The following is a 19,405-nucleotide window of genomic DNA, read 5'->3' on the forward strand; positions in this document are numbered from 1 at the left end:
AAGGGTTGACCAACATTTAACAACTAAAAATGATCACACCTGGCTTGAATATGAATTATAATAAAGAAAAGCAACATATACGTGGTACACTGACATTTTCTTCGGTCCGGCATATTTTTTTTGGTCCGGCAGATTTTTAGGCATTGCTGGACCAAATGTCCGGCCATTTTTTCCAACTTTCCTGAAGTCTGGTCACGGCGCTAAAATGTTTCCACATTTCCCTAAAATCTCACTCTCCCTAATCCTAGCCGAGGGAGAAGTGACTTCTCCCTAAAATCTTAGCCTAGCTTAATCCCTGCTAAAAACAACATAAACATAGCTTCAGACAGGTTGAATGCAGATCAGCCAAATATTTCTTAGCAGAAATTTCAAGATCCACTACTCCTTTGCTGGAGCAGTATTATATCAAAAGTCCATCATTTGTTTTATCTGCAACTTCCGCATGACAAAACTGTTCAAACTGTTTCTAGGAAGTGTTTTTGATAGATCTCTGCAATGAATGTTACTTTTCAGTGCACTTAACATTTCAGAGGGTCTTTTTCCTCTTAACACGCTTAACAGTTATTGTTACAGTTTTAAAGTTTCATTTGAAAAGGTCAATACATGATGTATGTGTATTAAAGGACACCCAGTTTTCTGTGTCTTAGATATTTTTGTGGAATCTCTTTATCATGCTTGATTTTACCAGTTGTTGAATGAAATGCAATGTAAGTCTAAATTATGCTAAAAAATGCAAGAAAATCGACATTTCGCTAGTAATTATAGTACAACTTTTACTGTAAATAGCTTGGTACTTCAATTTCTATTGTACATGGGGATATATTTGCAAGAATTTCATTTTAATGATTTCAGTTATTTATGAAATCTTAACACTTGTGAATAACATTCTGTTGTATTTATTGCTAGAATGCTCTAAGAGAAAAAACTTGATTAGAAGTAAGAAATAAGCAGAATTTGTTACTAAAGTCATTTATTTATAAAGATTTTTTATTTTATTGAAAAATATTGGGGTAGGGGCTTCAGGTTCCATTTTTCCTATGGGACTACTCATATATACCATTTTTCTTCATACAACATGAGTCTGCATGACTTAAGATATATTGCAGAAGTATTCAAACTGGAGTTAGAATTATTCTGCACTAAAAAATAATTTGGATTCAACTTCTTTTTTATGCAAAACTATTCCAACTTGAGATAGAATAGTCTTGCATAAAAAAATAGTTTTAAGTAGTGTGTGTTTCTGGTGCAAAACTATGCTAAGTTTAAAGATGTGTATAAAATCAAAATAAATGATTTTATTGAAAAACTGAAAGTGTTTAGTATCAGTTTAGCCTTTTAAGATGTACTGATGATGAGAAACAATTTATAAGGCCATATCCAAAACTACAACGCAATTTTTTTCACTTCCTGACTAATTTCTGAAAATCAAGTTAGAATAGTCTTGCGCTGAGCCCTCGAAGTGATCTCTGAATAAACTGACTTACTTAAGTTATATTCAAATTAGTTCAAAACTATATAGAGTAGAATCGAGATACAAATTTTACCTTTTTTCATTTTTGTACAGATGTCTCGTAAACCGGAGGTCGCGGGGTCGAATCCTGTCAGCGGATTTTGACCGTGACTACAACAGTCCCTTCTTTCGGTGCGAGTACTGGTTACTTTTCAGGAAGCAGTCATCGAGTGTATTTCACATTAGTTGGTGAACCAAAACTCGACGCGAAAAAGAAATCTTTTAAATGGGAACAAACTTACCATTTAACTGCACTCAATATACAGAACGATTCACACTGTTTCGTGAAAAAAGACCAAGTAAACTTGAACTTGTTAAGGTTCGTTTGGATATTTACCAATGCTCTACACTTTCAGATTATGAATTTAGATACTTCAAAATTAAACTTCAATGGTTAGACATATCTTGCAAAACTTTGCAATTTATTTAGGTTGATTTGATATATTATTGTATACAGAATGCCTTTTCAGTCAGTTTGCTAGTGCTCGGCATTTTTGATACATAACAACTGAAGGATCGTTTGAGCCCGCTAATCATAATTTACAAATAAGTCTCGAAAAAGCAAAATAAAACTTTGAACGGATGTTGTTTCTTCAAATCTCACAAATTTCTTCATTAAGATTTTTTTGTAAATTTATCAGTATCACAATGTACTGCAGACGATTTACTCTAACACTGCTTACTTTACTATGGTTACGTGACCACACCGGAAGTGAACTGTACTTGGATCTATATTGAGCAGCTTTAATGCTGTCGCATTCTGAGAGCTTACGTTTTGTGAGTTTTTCATTGGTAGAACCAAACCTATTGTAATTATGCAAATAAAACTGTTGCTCTTCTTTTGTATATACCGAGTAATTGTACGATAGTTTGCAGTTTTTTACGAAAGATCTGAGTGTAATTTTTCAGCTATAATTGGTTTGTTAAACTGCCCATGTGTGGCCAAATCCATAAAGCATCTCAGAAAAGTTTTAACCTTACAATTCTTTTTTTCAACTTTACGGTAAAGACAGTGTAATGAGCGGGATTTTCCAGAAACAAGTTGCATCCTTCATAACTTGTTTAAATAATAGTAAAAGTTGATCTTCACCCGATATTGCATTGTATTGAAACTCCTTACGCAAATCGCGTCGAGAAATCACATTTTAGCTCAACCCTAAATATATATAGTTGTGACGTTTCTGTTTTACGGAGATTAATTTATTTTTTGGGTTTCCATTATATCCAAAAAGTAATTATGTTACAGTTGGTATAGCAGGCCCATTATTAAAACCTATATGTTTTCAAATGGAATGACTAAGTAGTGTGTTCTTTTTTCACAAAAAATAGGCCGGGTTCACACATGTATGAACACAAGATAAAGTAATTTAATCCTATGTATAAATAAGCGCATCGTCTTTTAATCAGTACGAAAGTATCGATCTCTCATAGGGAGACACGAAAATGTAATATCACATGCGCAGAAAAACAAAATAGCGTTGTTGCGCATGTGATATGAAATTATTGTTTTATCATTAAATCTATATTTATAGTCCTTATCCATTGTTCTAGATGTAGTCACATGTTCAACGATAAAAAATCGTATTTTCTCGAAGGCGGAGCCAAACACAACATATTGACCTCCAGCTGTGACGTCCACACGTTATTACGTTAAAACATGCGACGTCGTATACAATTAACCACGAAAGATGACCTAAGGCTGCAGACATTGTATCTAATGTTTATACTTATGAGTAGCTGGATTTAATAATAAAACAATTGTCGTTTTTTATGTGTGGTCGATATGTGATTTATCGACCTGTTAAAGCGATATCAAGTCGATAAATTCGCTCGAGGTTGATATTGCTTTTATCAGGCCGATAAATCCACATATGAGCCAAGCCATGAGAAAACCAACATTGTCTATTGCGATTAGTTTTTAGTTTATACAAATTTGCTTTAGCTCGATTGTGATGAAAGCTTCAAGCTTATTGTAACCACTCTCGAGTCCGCTTCCTGGAAAAACCAGTACTGGTGTCATATGAGAAGTCATGGTCGTGACCCAAGTGGGGCTCGAACCCACGACCTCTGGACTGAGCGGCCAACACCTTATCCACTAGACCACCGCTCCCTATTGCGATTAGAGAAACCGTTAGCAAACAGCATGGATCCTGACCAGACTGGGCGGATGTTGGTTTTCTCATGGCGCGGCTCATATCGACCTCACCAAAAGGCAATTATTGTATAATATCACATGCGCAGAAATTGAAAATAACGATTTTGCGCACGAGATATAAAAACGCTTATGATATATTATTCAAGTTAAACTAATGGGAAAAGTGCATTGGACATTGTGTGGGGTATAATAATTTAACATCTGAATTGCACACATTTGTAATCCATGCTTTAAAATGTTCATTTTAAAAACAAAAATGTTAACATTGTGTGAATAGTTGTGTAAGCATATAAGCAAAAGCATAGTTCGTAGTCCGACCGGACCGGTTTTTTTTAATTCTGTGTTAAAAAGATATGCTAGTATTATTTCAAATATAAAGGAAAGAGAAATCAAAAATTAAATAATCTAAAAACAAAAATAACGTTAGCAGTACATGAAAGTTCATTGCTATCACTACCCTCCCATTTATCCGTATTAGATATTTACCGTTTTTTATTGTTTTGTTTTAAACAGACTGAGCGGACATGTTTTCGGGGTGTGTGTTTGGGGGGGGGGGTCCGGGTTCGAAACTTTGCGACCGATCTTTCATATTTTATACTCCAGTTCATTCATTTCTACAACTTACTGTAACTCCGGTATCACCTCCATACAAAATCACCCGGTTTTGTTTAAAGCTAAATCATATGATTTATCATTTGAGCAACATTTTGTGATATTTTGTTTTCAGTTTTCTTGTATTTCAGGAACAAAGACCTATTACATAGAGTTATACCTCTTCTGGAAATGTTTACTTTGATATTTTTTATGAAATTTTGTAATTGCCTCCCTTTAATATGAAAAAAAAATGTAAAAAAGTGGACTATGTTTTTAGATTTTGATATAATTTATTAGTTTATTTAGTTTTATATTCAAATTTGAATACTTCAACAACCTGAAACAAATGGCAAGTATGAAAACAGCGCATAGCTTCGTAGTTCATCTATTTTCGATCTATCTTGGTTGCGCAACCGAGATAGGCAAAAGGAGTATAATAATAATTTCATAAACTTACATTTCTAGTTAATTTTCGCAAAATGTGTACTTACCAATGCAAATCTTTGACAACCTTAATATAAGAGTGTTTATATTCATATGTTCCCTAAGACAAGATATTTTCATTAAATTAAAACTTAATATGCTAAAACGCTATCATGGTCGGGCAACCAAAATTTTATAAATACTTCCAGTGCACGGTATAGACCCCTTCGCCTTATGTCACATCGTTAGGTGTGAATAACGACGTACATTTAACTAGCCTGCCCAGTTCTGTTGAAAGTATCCTGCAAACTGCTATCTCGTGTCTGTCCGGTACACAAAATGACACATCGACTGCCGAACGTATTACTTCTTTGATTGAGTGTGATTCAAATATCTTGTTATTTTAGGTCTTCGCTTATGTCAAGTGCAATACTTCATCAAACATACGTATCATCAATATCAAATACTTTGCTTCTACTTTTGTAATAATGAAATAAAATACACATAATGGCCTTGATAAAGATGACGGTATCACCATTCGTAATTATATTAGCCTTCCGTCCGTAAGTTTCCGGTGGTTTCCGTACAATCGGAATCGGCTATTTCCGTGGTTTGGGCCGGGCCGGGTTTTATTAATAACCCCGGCTACCTCTTTCTACGAGAGTTACTTGAAGGGATCAGCTATTAACTGTATTCTCAAATAAGTAAGCTGGAGTTATCGTTCTTCATTTAAACGAAAATGGACCCAGCTAACAAAATATGAAGACATGAAATTACGTATATGAATAAGCATAAAGCGCAATACAGAATCGTTGCTCTCTTGACATTACACAAGTACTTAATGACATTACAGTGTATGCATGTAATAACTGTAATAAAAACAGTTGATTAACAATGAGAGAACGTATTTGCTAACATTTAACTAGTCTCCAATAGCCCAAATCAAGTAAATGACTACCAGTTCTCTTTTGGCACTTGGCGTTAGAAAAAATACTTTGAAAAATTATAATGAAGCTATACATAAGATACTAAGGATTTTGGCATTTAAAGCATTAATTGGTTTACTTATATCCATATATAAGTGATCTAAATTGCAACATGTAGCATGCGTTTGTCATCAACAATAAAGCACTTTACCAAATGCAGTAATAGTTGTCATTAATCATAAAGCGTTTGATCAAATACAATAATAGAATTTTTGCATAAATAATCTTCCATATAATGCTTCACACCAAATATCTAAGCTCTAGGGCTTCTGGTTTTTGAGAAGAAGATTTTTAAAGTTTTTCCTTTCAGTTGCAATGGCAACCAGAGTTCTGCGTGGAATTCAATTCTTTGAATAATTTTTGTAAAGCTTCACCCAAGGAACATTCCTGTGAAGTTTGGATGAAATTGGCCTAGCGGTTTATGAGGAGATGTCGTTTAAAGTAAAAGTTTACGGACGGAAGGACAACGGACGCCGGACGTTGAGTGATCACAATAGTTTACCCTGAGCCTTTGGCTCATGTGAGCTAACAATAAAGTAAGCCAAGGTCAAACTCAAGTGACCCCTTATCACTTGGGGTCATCAGGTAATTATAATTTAACAGTCTAGGAAATATGATCTGATAATCCTTGAAGTATTTTTTCCTATAAAACTCATATAACAAGTGACCCCCAGGGTGTGGTCTCTTTTCACCCCTGGGGCATAATTTGAACAATCTTGTTAGAGATCAACTAGGCAATGCTACATACAAAATATCAAAGGCCTAGGCCTTGAACTTTCTGACAATATTTTTTCCCCCCTATATAAGTCTATGTTAAATTTGGGACCCCCAGGGCATTGCCTCTTTTCACTCCAGGGGCACAGTTTGAACAATTTTGGTAGAGGAACACTAGGCAAGGCAACATACCAAATATCAAAAGCCTATGCCTTGCAGTTTCAGGCAAGAAGATTTCTTAAAGTTCTTTCCTATATAAGTCTATGTAAAACTTGAGACCACCACCCCCCGCCAAACACCCCCCCCCCTCCCCCACCGGGACAGGGCTTCTTTTCACACCATGGGCATAATTTTAACAATTTTGGTAGAGCACCAAAATTCAATGCAACAAACCAAATATCAAAAGCCAAGGCCATGCAGTTTCAGACAAGAAAATTTTAAGTTTTTTCCTATGTAAGTCTATGTAAAACTTGGTACCCCTGGGGCAAGGCCTCTTTTCACCCCAGGGACATAATTTGAATGTAAAACTTGAGAACCCCCCCCCCCCACACACACACCGGGCATGGCCTCTTTTCAACCCAAGGGCATAATTTGAACAATTTTGGTAGAGGACCAAAAGGCAATGCTACATACCAAATATCAAAGGCCTAGGTCATGTGGTTTTAGACAAAAAGATTTTTAAAGTCTTTTTTCCTATATAAGTCTATGTAAAACATGGGACCCCCAAGGTGGGCCTCTTTTCACCCCATGGGCAAAATTTGAACAATCTTCATAAAGGACCATTAGATGATGTCACATGCCAAATATCAAGACTGTACCCCTTGTGGTTTCGGACAAGATTTTTAAAGGTTTTCCTTTTGGTTGCCATGACAACCACAGTTCTGCATGGAATTCAATTCTTTGAACAATTTTGAAAGGGGGCCACCAAAGGATCATTCCTGTGATGTTTGGTGTAATTCTGCCCAGTGGTTTTCAAGATGATTTTTTTAGAAAATGTTGACGGACGGATGACACACGACGCACAACACACGACAGACGTCCTTTGGCTCAGGTGAGCTAAAAATTAACTTATTGTCAGGCTTTCCTTGCCCTTTAAGTAAAGATGTTGATGCAGGACACAGGCCAATAGACACTGGACCATCCACTTATACTAACAGCTCACCCTGAACAAAATTCAGGGTGAGCTAATAGATGGTAACTTGACTGATGAAAGCACCAGTGAAAGCAGAAGAAACCAACGCCGTAAAACTCAAGTTTTGTCTTACACAAGTATTTGATAATTCAAATAGATTTTGCACTGAAATAGCACAAAATCATCTAACCTGCATACAACAAATTATAATAAATGGAAATTAACTGTTTGGTTCTTTCTAACCCACTTGATACCTCAGCAAGTTAAAATTGTTGCGTAAGCACAATGCTATCTACATTCTATGGAAGATTTTGTAAATACAGATAATGTATGGTTCTAGAAAGGTAAATAAGTATAGGTGAAAAAAGTTTCCTGGCAGATACAAAAATCTAGCATCCAAATGATCAATTTAACTCTCATAAATAATGCCAAAATAAAGTGGTCATTTTACTTGTTCCGAAACTGGTCCTGTCAGGAATCTGATTCCCAACCAGCACATGTATTTATCTAGTTTAGAATGACTTATTTCATAAGGTATTTAGGAAATTGAAATTTGAACCTGTTGTTTTCAAAGTAGGGTATACATACTTCAGGTGAATTGGATAGTAAGGAAAAGGAATATTGAAGGACTGGAGAACAGACCTCAGGGAAAAAGGTTAACAGGAGAACAAAGTATGGAAAAAGGTTAAAAGAAGAACAAGATATGTCTTATTATGGGGTAAATTTGTGCCCAGTAATATTTAAATCCCTTTATGGATTGTCAAGTTACAGACACAACAGGAAACAAGAGCTGTCACTAATGGTGACAAATGCCCCCGCAGCACCTTGACCTTTGACCTGGTGACCCCAAAGTCAGTAGGGGTGGTGTACTAATAAGTACTATCAGCATGTGAAGTCTAAAGGTCCTGCGTGAAGTGGTTTGGGAGTAAAGTGCCTTCATGCAAAAAGTTAAAGTTGGCCCCTGTGACCGTGACCTTTGACCTGGTGACCCCAAAGTCAGTAGGGGTGGTGTACTTATAAGTACTATCAGCATGTGAAGTTTGAAGGTCCTGGGTGCAGTGGTTCGCGAGTAAAGTGCCTTCATGCAAAAAGTTAACGTTAGCCCCTGTGACCTTGACCTTTAACCTGGTGACCCCAAAGTCAGTAGAGGTAGTGTACTCAATAAATACTATCAGCATGTGAAGTTTGAAGGTCCTGGATGCAGTGGTTTGCAAGTAATGTGCCTTTATGCAAAAAGTTAACGTTGGCCCCTGTGACCTTGACCTTTGACCTGGTGACCCCAAAGACAGTAGGGGTGGTGTACTCAATAAGTACTATCAGCATGTGAAGTTTGAAGGTCCTGGGTGCAGTGGTTCGCGAGTAAAGTGCCTTTGTGCAAAAAGTTAACGTTGGCTTCTGTGACCTTGACCTTTGACCTGGTGACCCCAAAGTCAGTATGGGTGGTGTACTCAATAAGTACTATCAGCATGTGAAGTCTGAAGGTCCTGGGTGCAGTGGTTCGCGAGTTAAGTGCCTTCATGCAAAAAGTTAACGTTGGCCCCTGTGACCTTGACCTTTGACCTGGTGACCCCAATGTCAATAGGGATGGTGTACTCAATAAGTACTATCAGCATGTGAAGTTTGAAGGTCCTGGGTGCAGTGGTTCGCGAGTAAAGTGCCTTCATGCAAAAAGTTAACGTTGTGACGAACGAACGGACGGACAGACAGTTGAAAACTAATATGCCTCCCTTCGGGGGCATAAAAAGCCCTTGGGACTGCTGACATCCAAGAGAGACCTTTACCTTTGAGCTAGGGGTCTGGGTTATGCATATATCACATTGTCCCATCCAGGGCAATATTTGTGTCAAATAATATTCAAATCCTGTTTTGCATGACAAAGTTATGGACCGGACAGAAAAAAAAACCTATGGACCTTTGATCTCCCAGTGTAACCTTTACCTTTATGCCAGGGTTCTGGATGTTGTGTATGACATGTCATCTGATTTTGAGGAACATTTATGCCAAGTAAAATTGTAATCCCTTGATGGATGACAGAGTTCTGGACCACACATGAAACAGACCCTGTTCATGCCATGTAAACATTTGAATTGTGACCTTGACCTTTAACCTAGGGGTCTTAAAGTTGTGCATTGCATATTGTCTCATTATGGGGAACATTTGTGCCAAGCAATATTAAAATCCCTTCACCAGACTAAAAAAAACCCTGGCGACCTTTACCTCCAAGTGTGACCTTGACCTTTTAGCTAGGGGTCTTGGTTTTCCACAGAAGATGTTGTCTTATTATGGGGAAGATTTTTCCATGTAATATTAAAATCCCTAGATGAAAGATAGAGTTATGGACTAGACACAAAATTGCAGATGGACAGAATGACAAACAGATGGAAAAGGGCAATTCTATAGTCCCCAAAAACTTGTTTTCAATCAGTAGGTGACTATAATGGGAAAATGTAAATAGAACAAAGTATTGAAAAAGGAAGAAGTGGTCAGGAGCAGGATACAGGTGTGCCTTATGAAAACTTTTTAATATTTGTCAGACCCTTTCCACTATTAAAAATTTAAGTACTTCTAATGCTACAAAACTTTTAGTGGGATTAACAATATTTACTCACACCTTTATCTAAATTTTAAGGGTTATTTCACCTGATAAATCATAATAATTATAGATAAAACATACAAAATGACTTTGTCATCTATGTGCCCTGCAAGGTGAGCTGTGTAACAGAGAAAAGAATACCTTGTATGTCATGAGATCTGCCAGTAACATGACATGACGTATATCTATACTCATTCCGTGACTACTCATTGTATAGTTGATCTCATTCATGATTGTAGTTCTTGCAGCCTCTATGCCCAGTGTTTTCTCTGATTCGATTGTATTGTTGGATGTCACATGAGAACCTTTTACACCTATAGCCAAAAAATACACACTCAATAGAAAATTTCTCAGTATATACTTTTAACTTTTAGCATATATATTTGATTTGATGTGATTTAATTTGTCTATCAATTATCAGATTCCTTTACAATGTTATGCTTCTGAAATACATTATATCTTTAACTGGACAGCTAGCTTCTGACATAGATTTTATAAAAAAAAAACTTTATAATTACTTCCCTTGTGGGAAAAGTAAATTATGCCATGAAGAGTTACCTACCTTGGGTGGCCATTACATTTCTTAAGTTATCACCTTCTACAAGCAACTTGTATGTGTTATCGCCTTTACTCTCATCAATGTGGATCACAGCACGGGTAACTGAGGGTATGCCCTAGAAATACAGAAATATGGATCACAGCACAGGTAACTGAGGGTATGCCCTAGAAATACAGAAATATGGATCACAGCACAGGTAACTGAGGGTATGCCCTAGAAATACAGAAATATGGATCACAGCACAGGTAACTGAGGGTATGCCCTAGAAATACAGAAATATGGATCACAGCACGGGTAACTGAGGGTATGCCCTAGAAATACAGAAATATGGACCACAGCACGGGTAACTGAGGGTATGCCCTAGAAATACAGAAATATGGATCACAGCACGGGTAACTGAGGGTATGCCCTAGAAATACAGAACTATGGATCACAGCACAGGTGACTGAGGGTATGCCCTAAAAATACAGAAATATGGATCAAAGCACGGGTATTGGAGAGGCATATCATAGAAATACAGACAAACAATCACAGTACACATAACTGAAGGGCATGTCATAGAAATACAGAAATATGGATCAAAGCACAGGTAACTGAGGGTATGTCAAAGAGATACAGATGAACAATCAGATGAACAATCACAGTACACATAACTGAATGTTCCTCAAAATCAGATGACATGTCATACACAACATCAAAAGTATCTGTAAATACCTAACCAAAGAAGCTACTGAAATATTGGTTTTGTCATTAGTAATTTCTCACTTGGATTACTGTAATGTTATTCTTTATGGTGTTGCTAATTGTGAAGTAGGTAAATTACAACGTATTCAGAATATGTGCGCCAAACTTGTTCTCAACCATAAGATGCGTGATAGTTCAAAACAGGCATTATATGACTTGCACTGGCTACCTGTGAAGGCAAGAATCAATATTAAGATTCTTACTTATATGTACAACTGCTTTGTTGGTAATGCTCCTCAATATCTAATAGAACTTTTGTCAAGTAAAATTTCAAAACATACACTACGTTCGTCAGAATCATCAGTAGGATGCTACGTTCTCCCTTATAACAAGAAAAAAAACATTCAGTGACAGAAGCTTCAGTACGGTTGGGCCAAAACTTTGGAACGAACTGCCATTAAATCTCAGACAAAGTGAATCAGTTAAAATCTTCAAAAAGCAGTTGAAAACTCACTTCTTCAAAGACTACTATTCATTGTTCTAAAATTCATACTACAGCAATTACATTGAAGCAAATCAAGACTTTGTGTTAATACTGATGAATTGTTTTTACTGTTTTTAATGCATAAGTGTACAACGCCATTGAAGATGCTTTGTGTGTTGAAATAGGCGTTTAAGAAAATTCTCAAGTTTCAAGTTCATGTCATAGAAATACAGAAATATGGATCAAAGCACAGGTAAGCAAGTATTGAAATACAGACATATGGATTGCAGCACCAGTTACTGAGTGATCCATCAACAGCAAGTTATTGAGGGTATGCCCCAGTGATACAGAAATTTGGATCACACACAATCAACTGATGGTATGCCCCAGTAATACCACTTCTATCATGCAGACCTACTTTAGTGAAACAATATAATTATATAACATCACATTTTGAGCTCAATTCACATTATACTGATAAAATATCCTAGCTTCAAGAAAATTAAACTTTACCACAAATACTTAAGGATTTATATGACTTAGGGTTTAAGACTCAACCCATTCTGAATTACTTGTCTACAAAATACAGACCTTTATCCTGACTGTGGAAAGTTCTTTCTTCCAAAACTGCAGTGTATAATACATAGAACTCTTTGCTGACTCTTTCGGATGTATTGTGAGTACAGCTGCACTGTGTACTTGTACATTCTGTAACCAAAATATTCAAGTATATATATAATATATATATATATATATATAAAAAGAAAAACATCAGATAGAGGAAACCCATTGGATGTTTTTCTTTTATATTTATTATATACTTGTCCAGGAGTAACTTTTAATATTTTCTAATATATATATATATATATATAATATATATATATATATATGTATATATATATATATATATTTTAAGCCAGGTTTTAGTCTAGTTCTGAAAGACGTTCTTGGTTAATATACGTCTAATACAGCTCATAGAGTATATTACTGTATTCATTAAACTTAAGGAAGATAGCAAAAGCACATGAAGACTAATTTCATATTAAATTAAATTCACACTTTTATTTATAAAACAAACTTACACATGCCAAAAGAAGTTATCCTTACCCATAATTTATGTCCAAGTTAATCAAATAACTTAAATAGAACTACAGAACAAGGCCACCGCCAGGAAGTGTCTCGCCCAAAGGCAACTGGGCTCATGCTAGGGGGTTTTATACTCACAGTATACTTTTAACACTATTGCAAAAATAAAAATTTTGGTAAGTGGAGGTGCACAACTTCACATTTTAATAAACTGAAATAAAAAAAAAAAATCTAAACAAATGCCAATTTCTTCAAGTTCAAGGTCACTAGGGGGCTAGGACTCACCATGGGGGTGTAAATTTAGTTTCTAAATCATCCTACAAGGTTTAAAAGAAATGTATGCAATGGTTTTTTAGTTATTCCAAATTGACAATGCCTGTCGCTGGCGCCGGAATTTGATCTGGATCGCTTAGTCTCGCATCCACAAAAAGTGGGCGAGACAAAAACCAGCTTTTGCAACTATGTAATTGACAATATTGCTACATATAGACTTACCCCAGGTTTTATTTTTAGTTTAGAAGCACAAATGGATTCTTTGATTGTACCCACATTGACTTCAAGCTGAAATTCACAATGGTAAATCAATTTCCGCAGAAAGCTGATGTAATACTTTATAAATGTTGTTAATAATAACCCTTATATCAATCTTTACTGATAGAAGATTGTAACAGGATCAACAAATACAACTACCAAATTACCTGAGTAAACACTGAAAATTCTATGTAAATTTTTATTATGTAATACTGTATTACAAGAAAAATAATGAAAATTCTACGTAAATTTGTATTATGCAATGTAGTATTACAATTTTCAATGAAACACTGAAATTTCATGGGCAATTTGTATTATGTAATATTGTATTACAAGAAAAACACTGAAAATTCTAAGTAAATTTGATTTACATAATACATTACAAGACTAAGTGAAACACTGAACATTCTTGGTAAATTTGTATTATGTAATATTAAAATACAAGTAAACATTACATTACATGTATATGTAAATTTGTGTATCACCAAATGATGTATACAATTCAGACTAAGTGAAGTTATATCGGTTTCCCTACCTTGAGTAACCTGATACGTTCTAGGTCAAGCTTGATTAGAATAAAACAATCATCAGGTAGAAACACCTCCTCTAGGTACTCGGATACCTAAAAACATTGAGCAATATCTTACATAATGTTCCAACAACAGAAATATTCCAAAACAACTTCTGTAAACTGGCTTTTTTGAAAATTATCTTTCACATCTTCAGGTAAAAGTAATGTACTCTAATTTTATATGATAATTTCTATTTTCGCCATTAGTTAAACTCACTTCATAAATAAATGATTTCAAAGATTTTTTTTTATATAATATTTGATTTGTCGCAAGTAGGAGCTATTAAATAAAGCCAGAATTTCTGGTTACCTCTCCAAGTTCAGTTTTTTCAATTCGACCTTTGACAATCCGAGCATATTCTGGATCATTGTCCACCTCAAGCTGTGCAGTGATGATAGGTGTACTGATATTCTTAGAGGCATTCATTATCTCCTTTATCCTCGGTACACCCTGAGTGATATCTTACATACGTTAAGGATCTAAGCATGTTCTGATTCTGTGAGAGTAAAGTAAAACATTCAAAACTTCCAAAATTAAGTTTATTGTTATAAGAAAAGCAAGACCAATGGCAGTAATAAATTATGTGTATTACTCGTAAATGTATGGTAAATACACCATAGTTGGTTAATTTATTTCAAATGAAGAAAGCTCAAGGCTTACTTTAAACTGCTTTTTCTTCTGTTTCCTCAGTATCAACACTCATTGTGAAGTTATGATCCAAGCAGGATCAAATTTACAACCTCTGTTTGTTTTTGCTTTTAAGCCACACTAACACATTAAATGGCAATTTTCCAGCTTTAATGGTGGAGAAAATAAATAAGTGACCTTACAGGCATTATTTCTAACACTGACGGGGAAACAGGGTGGAACCATGGGCCTTCTGTAAGCCACCTTCACAGGACTGCTTGAGCAGGGATCATACCTACAGCTGTAAGAGGAAGTGGTTCGTAGACAGTGACTTGAAAACACTGGCCAAGGAAGCCTCAAATTCAATTGGGTGAAGTTTTTTTTTCTACAGCAATACATTTACTTCATGCATGCCAGCTGACCTATAAATGTCAAGATGTATCTAACTATAGCATGTATGTTAAGGATACTCATGGAGGCCACACCAGCAAAATGGAAGGTTTTCAGTGTCATCTGTGTTCCAGGTTCTCCTATACTCTGAGCACATACAGCTCCTACAGCCGTTCCTGGAAAATTCTTTTTAGTTCAAACTAACAATTTTTGTACCTGTACATATTACTTATCACTGAGCTAATAAAACAAGCTGTATGTTATTATAAGGGAAAATCCGTTTATTGGCAATATACAGCCCAGCTTCATTCACTGCAACATTCAGGGCTCGTAGAAAGTTGTTCTGGCCATCAGTAGTGTAAGCCAACTGAGTTTCCAGTAGTGTAATATATAATTATAGGTAGGTCAGATTTAATAGAGAAACATCTATGACTTTTAATACATACAACATGTAGTATTATTTGTTTGTTTGTTTGTTTTGGGTTTAACGCCGTTTTTCAACAGTATTTCAGTCATGTAACGGCGGGCAGTTAACCTAACCAGTGTTCCTGGATTCTGTACCAGTACAAACCTGTTCTCCGCAAGTAACTGCCAACTTCCCCACATGAATCAGAGGTGAAGGACTAATGATTTCAGACAGAATGTCGTTTATCAAATAGTCACGGAGAACATGCGCCCCGCCCGAGGATCGAACTCGCGACCCCTCGATCCGTAGACCAACGCTCTTACCTACTGAGCTAAGCGGGCGGGTAACATGTAGTATTAAGTAATTTATCAAGGAATATACTAAAATGCTTATATATAAAAATACTTATCTAAAACAAACACACCATTAATTTAAAAGCAATTTATTTATAAGATATGCTGATGCAGTATATTCTAGTCTTAAAAAAGAGTGTGTAGTTCTGGTATGATGGTTACTGTAGTACAATAATTTTCCTTCAACGTTTCACAACACTTGGTTGAATACTTTTTGAGACACGTGGTACAAATTTTAAGGCCCTACACTTATTCTTTATTAAGTCAAGGGTCATAATGCTGGTCTTGCTTAGTGAAATCCCAAACACAATCTCATCTTCACATACTATATAACAATCATAAAATGCTACATGCCACCAGGTCAAATACTTTTTGAAACACGTGTGACAAAAACTTTTAGGCTCTTTATGCACATTTTTGACTGCCAAGGGCCATAATTCTGGTCTGGATTGAAATCCAAAACAAAACCACAGGTGCTCAACTTCACATACTGATTAACAATCCCATGTTTGATGACTCTTGGTCAAATACTTTTTGAGATATGCACAACACAAATTTGGACAGACAGTCTTAATTAAAGACGGACATATGAACAAGGGTAAATCTAAGTTAAAAGATCTGCATGAACTGTTTGGATTACAAACCTGGCTCTATACATGCTCTCACATATTTTTCTTTACAGCAGTCTAAAAACCTCACTACCTGCAACTCTGTTATCCTCTCCAACTCATACAATACTGAAATACATAAACCAATATATTATGTAGAATTTTACTAACTTATTTGCCCAAATACAGTTCAATAATGTTACCTCGATACTCAGGTTAGCATGAGGTGTTTTAGTCGGTCCCGACTTTTCTCTTTATATTTTAATGGTATTATTTATCATTAGCTCGATATCATTAGCTCGATGCTTTGTTTAGTTCGATGGGATTTTTCAGTCCCGTCAACTTACCTGTACTGTTTTACACATGGTTTCGTCGATATCACAGCTTGTCAAAAATATCAATGTTATTTGTAAGGTGTGAAAATCAACCTATTGTTGTCCAACGATGTATAAGTTATAATAAGGTTAGTTTGTGTGTGTGTAGTCTTTTTTTTTTGTTATCTGATCTTTTATTCAATTTAAATGTTAGCAAGTTTTGCATTTAATTCTCAATAATATAACAATATTTCGATCGAGTAAAAATATACATCCTACACAGATGCACAATATAGTCCAAGATAGACAATATCATTATGTCGAACATGGGATATGTCGATGAAATTTTTGCAGTCCCTTGAATATCGAGGTAACGGTATTTGACTGTATCTTAATGAAATCAGATAGTAGCCTTAAATAAAAGACCATGACCTTGGCTTGCATACTCCCACAAGTAGAACAATACATGGTACGCACAAAGCTGTTTATTACAGTACACTCGAAACCCTTTATAATGTTATTCGATATACCGCCGTATATGGTATAATGCTGTACGCTCTTGGCTCCCGATTTTTCCAAAACCCAAAAAAAATAAGTTTTTTAATTGGCGCTCGTGGATGCAATTTATTTTGATCATGACCAGCGATAAAACTACCTGTGTATCTTAACACCTTTTCCATAAAAACTGTGACAAAAATCAATAATTGTCTGCTAGCTTACTTGTTGTTAAACCTTGAATACATGTAAGCATGTGACAATTAGGCAATCAAGACAGTGTCAAAATTAGATAGTTTGCATAACAAACTTGTAACATTGGTCAGTCAACCATCAAACCATTCAAGTTTGCACCAATTAAGTGGACGACATGAAATTTGAGTGAATTAAAAAATCAAAAAAGCATGCCCATTTTTATAACAAGAGGACCATGATGGTCCTGAATCGCTCACCTGCCCCCACATGAACTGAGTATGATGTCTTTTTTTTCTATTTTTTGACATAGTGACCTAGTTTTTAAGCTCATGTGACCTACTTCTGAACTTGACCTAGATATCATCAAGATAAAAATTCTGACCAATTTTCATGAAGATCCATTGAAAAATATGGCCTCTAGAGAGGTCAAAAGGTCTTTCTATGTTGAGACCTAGTGACCTATTTTTGACCGCAGTTGACCCGGTTTCAAACTTGACCTAGATATCATCAAGATGAACATTCAAACCAACTTTCATACAGATCCCATGAAAACTATGGCCTCTAGAGTGGTTACAAGGTTTTTCTATTATTTGACCTACTGACCTAGTTTTTGACCGCATGTGACCCAGTTTCAAATCTGACCTAGATATGATTAAGATGAACATTCTGACCAAATTTCATGCAGATCCCATGAAAAATATAGCCTCTACAGAGGTCACAAGGTTTTTCTATTATTTGACTTACTGACCTAGTTTTTGACCGCACTTGACCCAGTTTCGAACTTCACCTACATATCATCAAGATGAACACTCTGACCAATTTTCATACAGATCCCATGAAAAATATGACCTCCAGAGAGGTCACAAGGTTTTTCTATTATTTGACCTAATGACCTAGTTTTGTACGGCACGTGACCCAATTTCAAACTTGACTTAGATATCATCAAGGTAAACATTCTGACCAATTTTCATGAAGATCCCATGAAAAATATGGCCTCTAGGGAGGTCACAAGAATTTTCTATTTTTAGACCTACTGACCTAGTTTTGGACCGCAGTTGACCCAATTTCGAACTTGACCTAGATATCATCAAGATGAACATTCTGACCAATTTTCATGCAGATCCCATGAAAAAAATGGCCTCTACAGAGGTCACAAGGTTTTTCTATTATTTGACCTACTGACCTAGTTTTGGATCGGACGTGACCCATTTTCGAACTTGACCTAAATATCATCAAGATGAACATTCTGACCAGTTTTCATGCAGATCCCATGAAAAATATGACCTCTAGAGAGGTCACAATGATTTTCTATTATTTGACCTGCTGACCTAGTTTTTGACCGCAGTTGACCCGGTTTCAAACTTGACCTAGATATCATCAAGATGAACATTCTGATCAATTTTCATGCAAATCCAATGAAAAATACGGCCTCTACAGAGGTCACAAGGTTTTTCTATTATTTGACCTACTGACCTAGTTTTGGACCGTACGTGACCCAGTTTCGAACTTGACCTACATATCATCAAGATGAACACTCTGACCAATTTTCATGCAGATCCCATGAAAAATATGACCTCCAGAGAAGTCACAAGGATTTTCTATTATTTGACCTACTGACCTTGTTTTTGACGACACGTGACCCAGTTTCGAAGTTGACCTAGATATCATTAAGGTGAACATTCAGACCAACTTTCATACAGATCTTTTGAAAAATATGGCCTCTAGAGAGGTCACAAGGTTTTTCTATTTTTAGACCTACTGACCTAGTTTTTGGTGGCACGTGACCCAGTTTCGAACTTGACCTAGATATCGTCAAGGTGAACATTCTGACCAACTTTCATAAAGATCCCATTAAAAATGTGACCTCTAGAGTGGTCACAAGCAAAAGTTTACGGACTGACGGAGGCACGGATTGACGGACGACAGACGACGGACGCAGCGCGACCACAAAAGCTCACCTTGTCACTTTGTGACAGGTGAGCTAACAAAATGCA

At 35.9% G+C, this 19,405-nt stretch overlaps 1 protein-coding gene across 2 annotated transcripts in view; it reads right to left on the reverse strand.

The window, feature by feature from the left end:
* Window positions 1–19,405, reverse strand: part of LOC123564296 (DNA-directed RNA polymerase III subunit RPC1-like) — a 105,493-nt gene that overhangs the window by 25,693 nt on the left and 60,395 nt on the right. For both annotated transcript variants that reach the window (XM_045357767.2, XM_053536928.1), the window contains exons 26-33: window positions 16,444–16,536; window positions 15,121–15,216; window positions 14,333–14,484; window positions 13,987–14,073; window positions 13,416–13,481; window positions 12,426–12,542; window positions 10,670–10,781; window positions 10,249–10,421 (exon numbers count right to left, since the gene is read on the reverse strand). In XM_045357767.2, coding sequence (XP_045213702.1) covers window positions 10,249–10,421; window positions 10,670–10,781; window positions 12,426–12,542; window positions 13,416–13,481; window positions 13,987–14,073; window positions 14,333–14,484; window positions 15,121–15,216; window positions 16,444–16,536 — 896 coding nt within the window. The remainder of the gene's footprint in view (window positions 1–10,248; window positions 10,422–10,669; window positions 10,782–12,425; window positions 12,543–13,415; window positions 13,482–13,986; window positions 14,074–14,332; window positions 14,485–15,120; window positions 15,217–16,443; window positions 16,537–19,405) is intronic.

Source organism: Mercenaria mercenaria, chromosome 2 (assembly GCF_021730395.1).
Source record: "Mercenaria mercenaria strain notata chromosome 2, MADL_Memer_1, whole genome shotgun sequence".
NCBI lineage: Eukaryota > Metazoa > Mollusca > Bivalvia > Venerida > Veneridae > Mercenaria > Mercenaria mercenaria.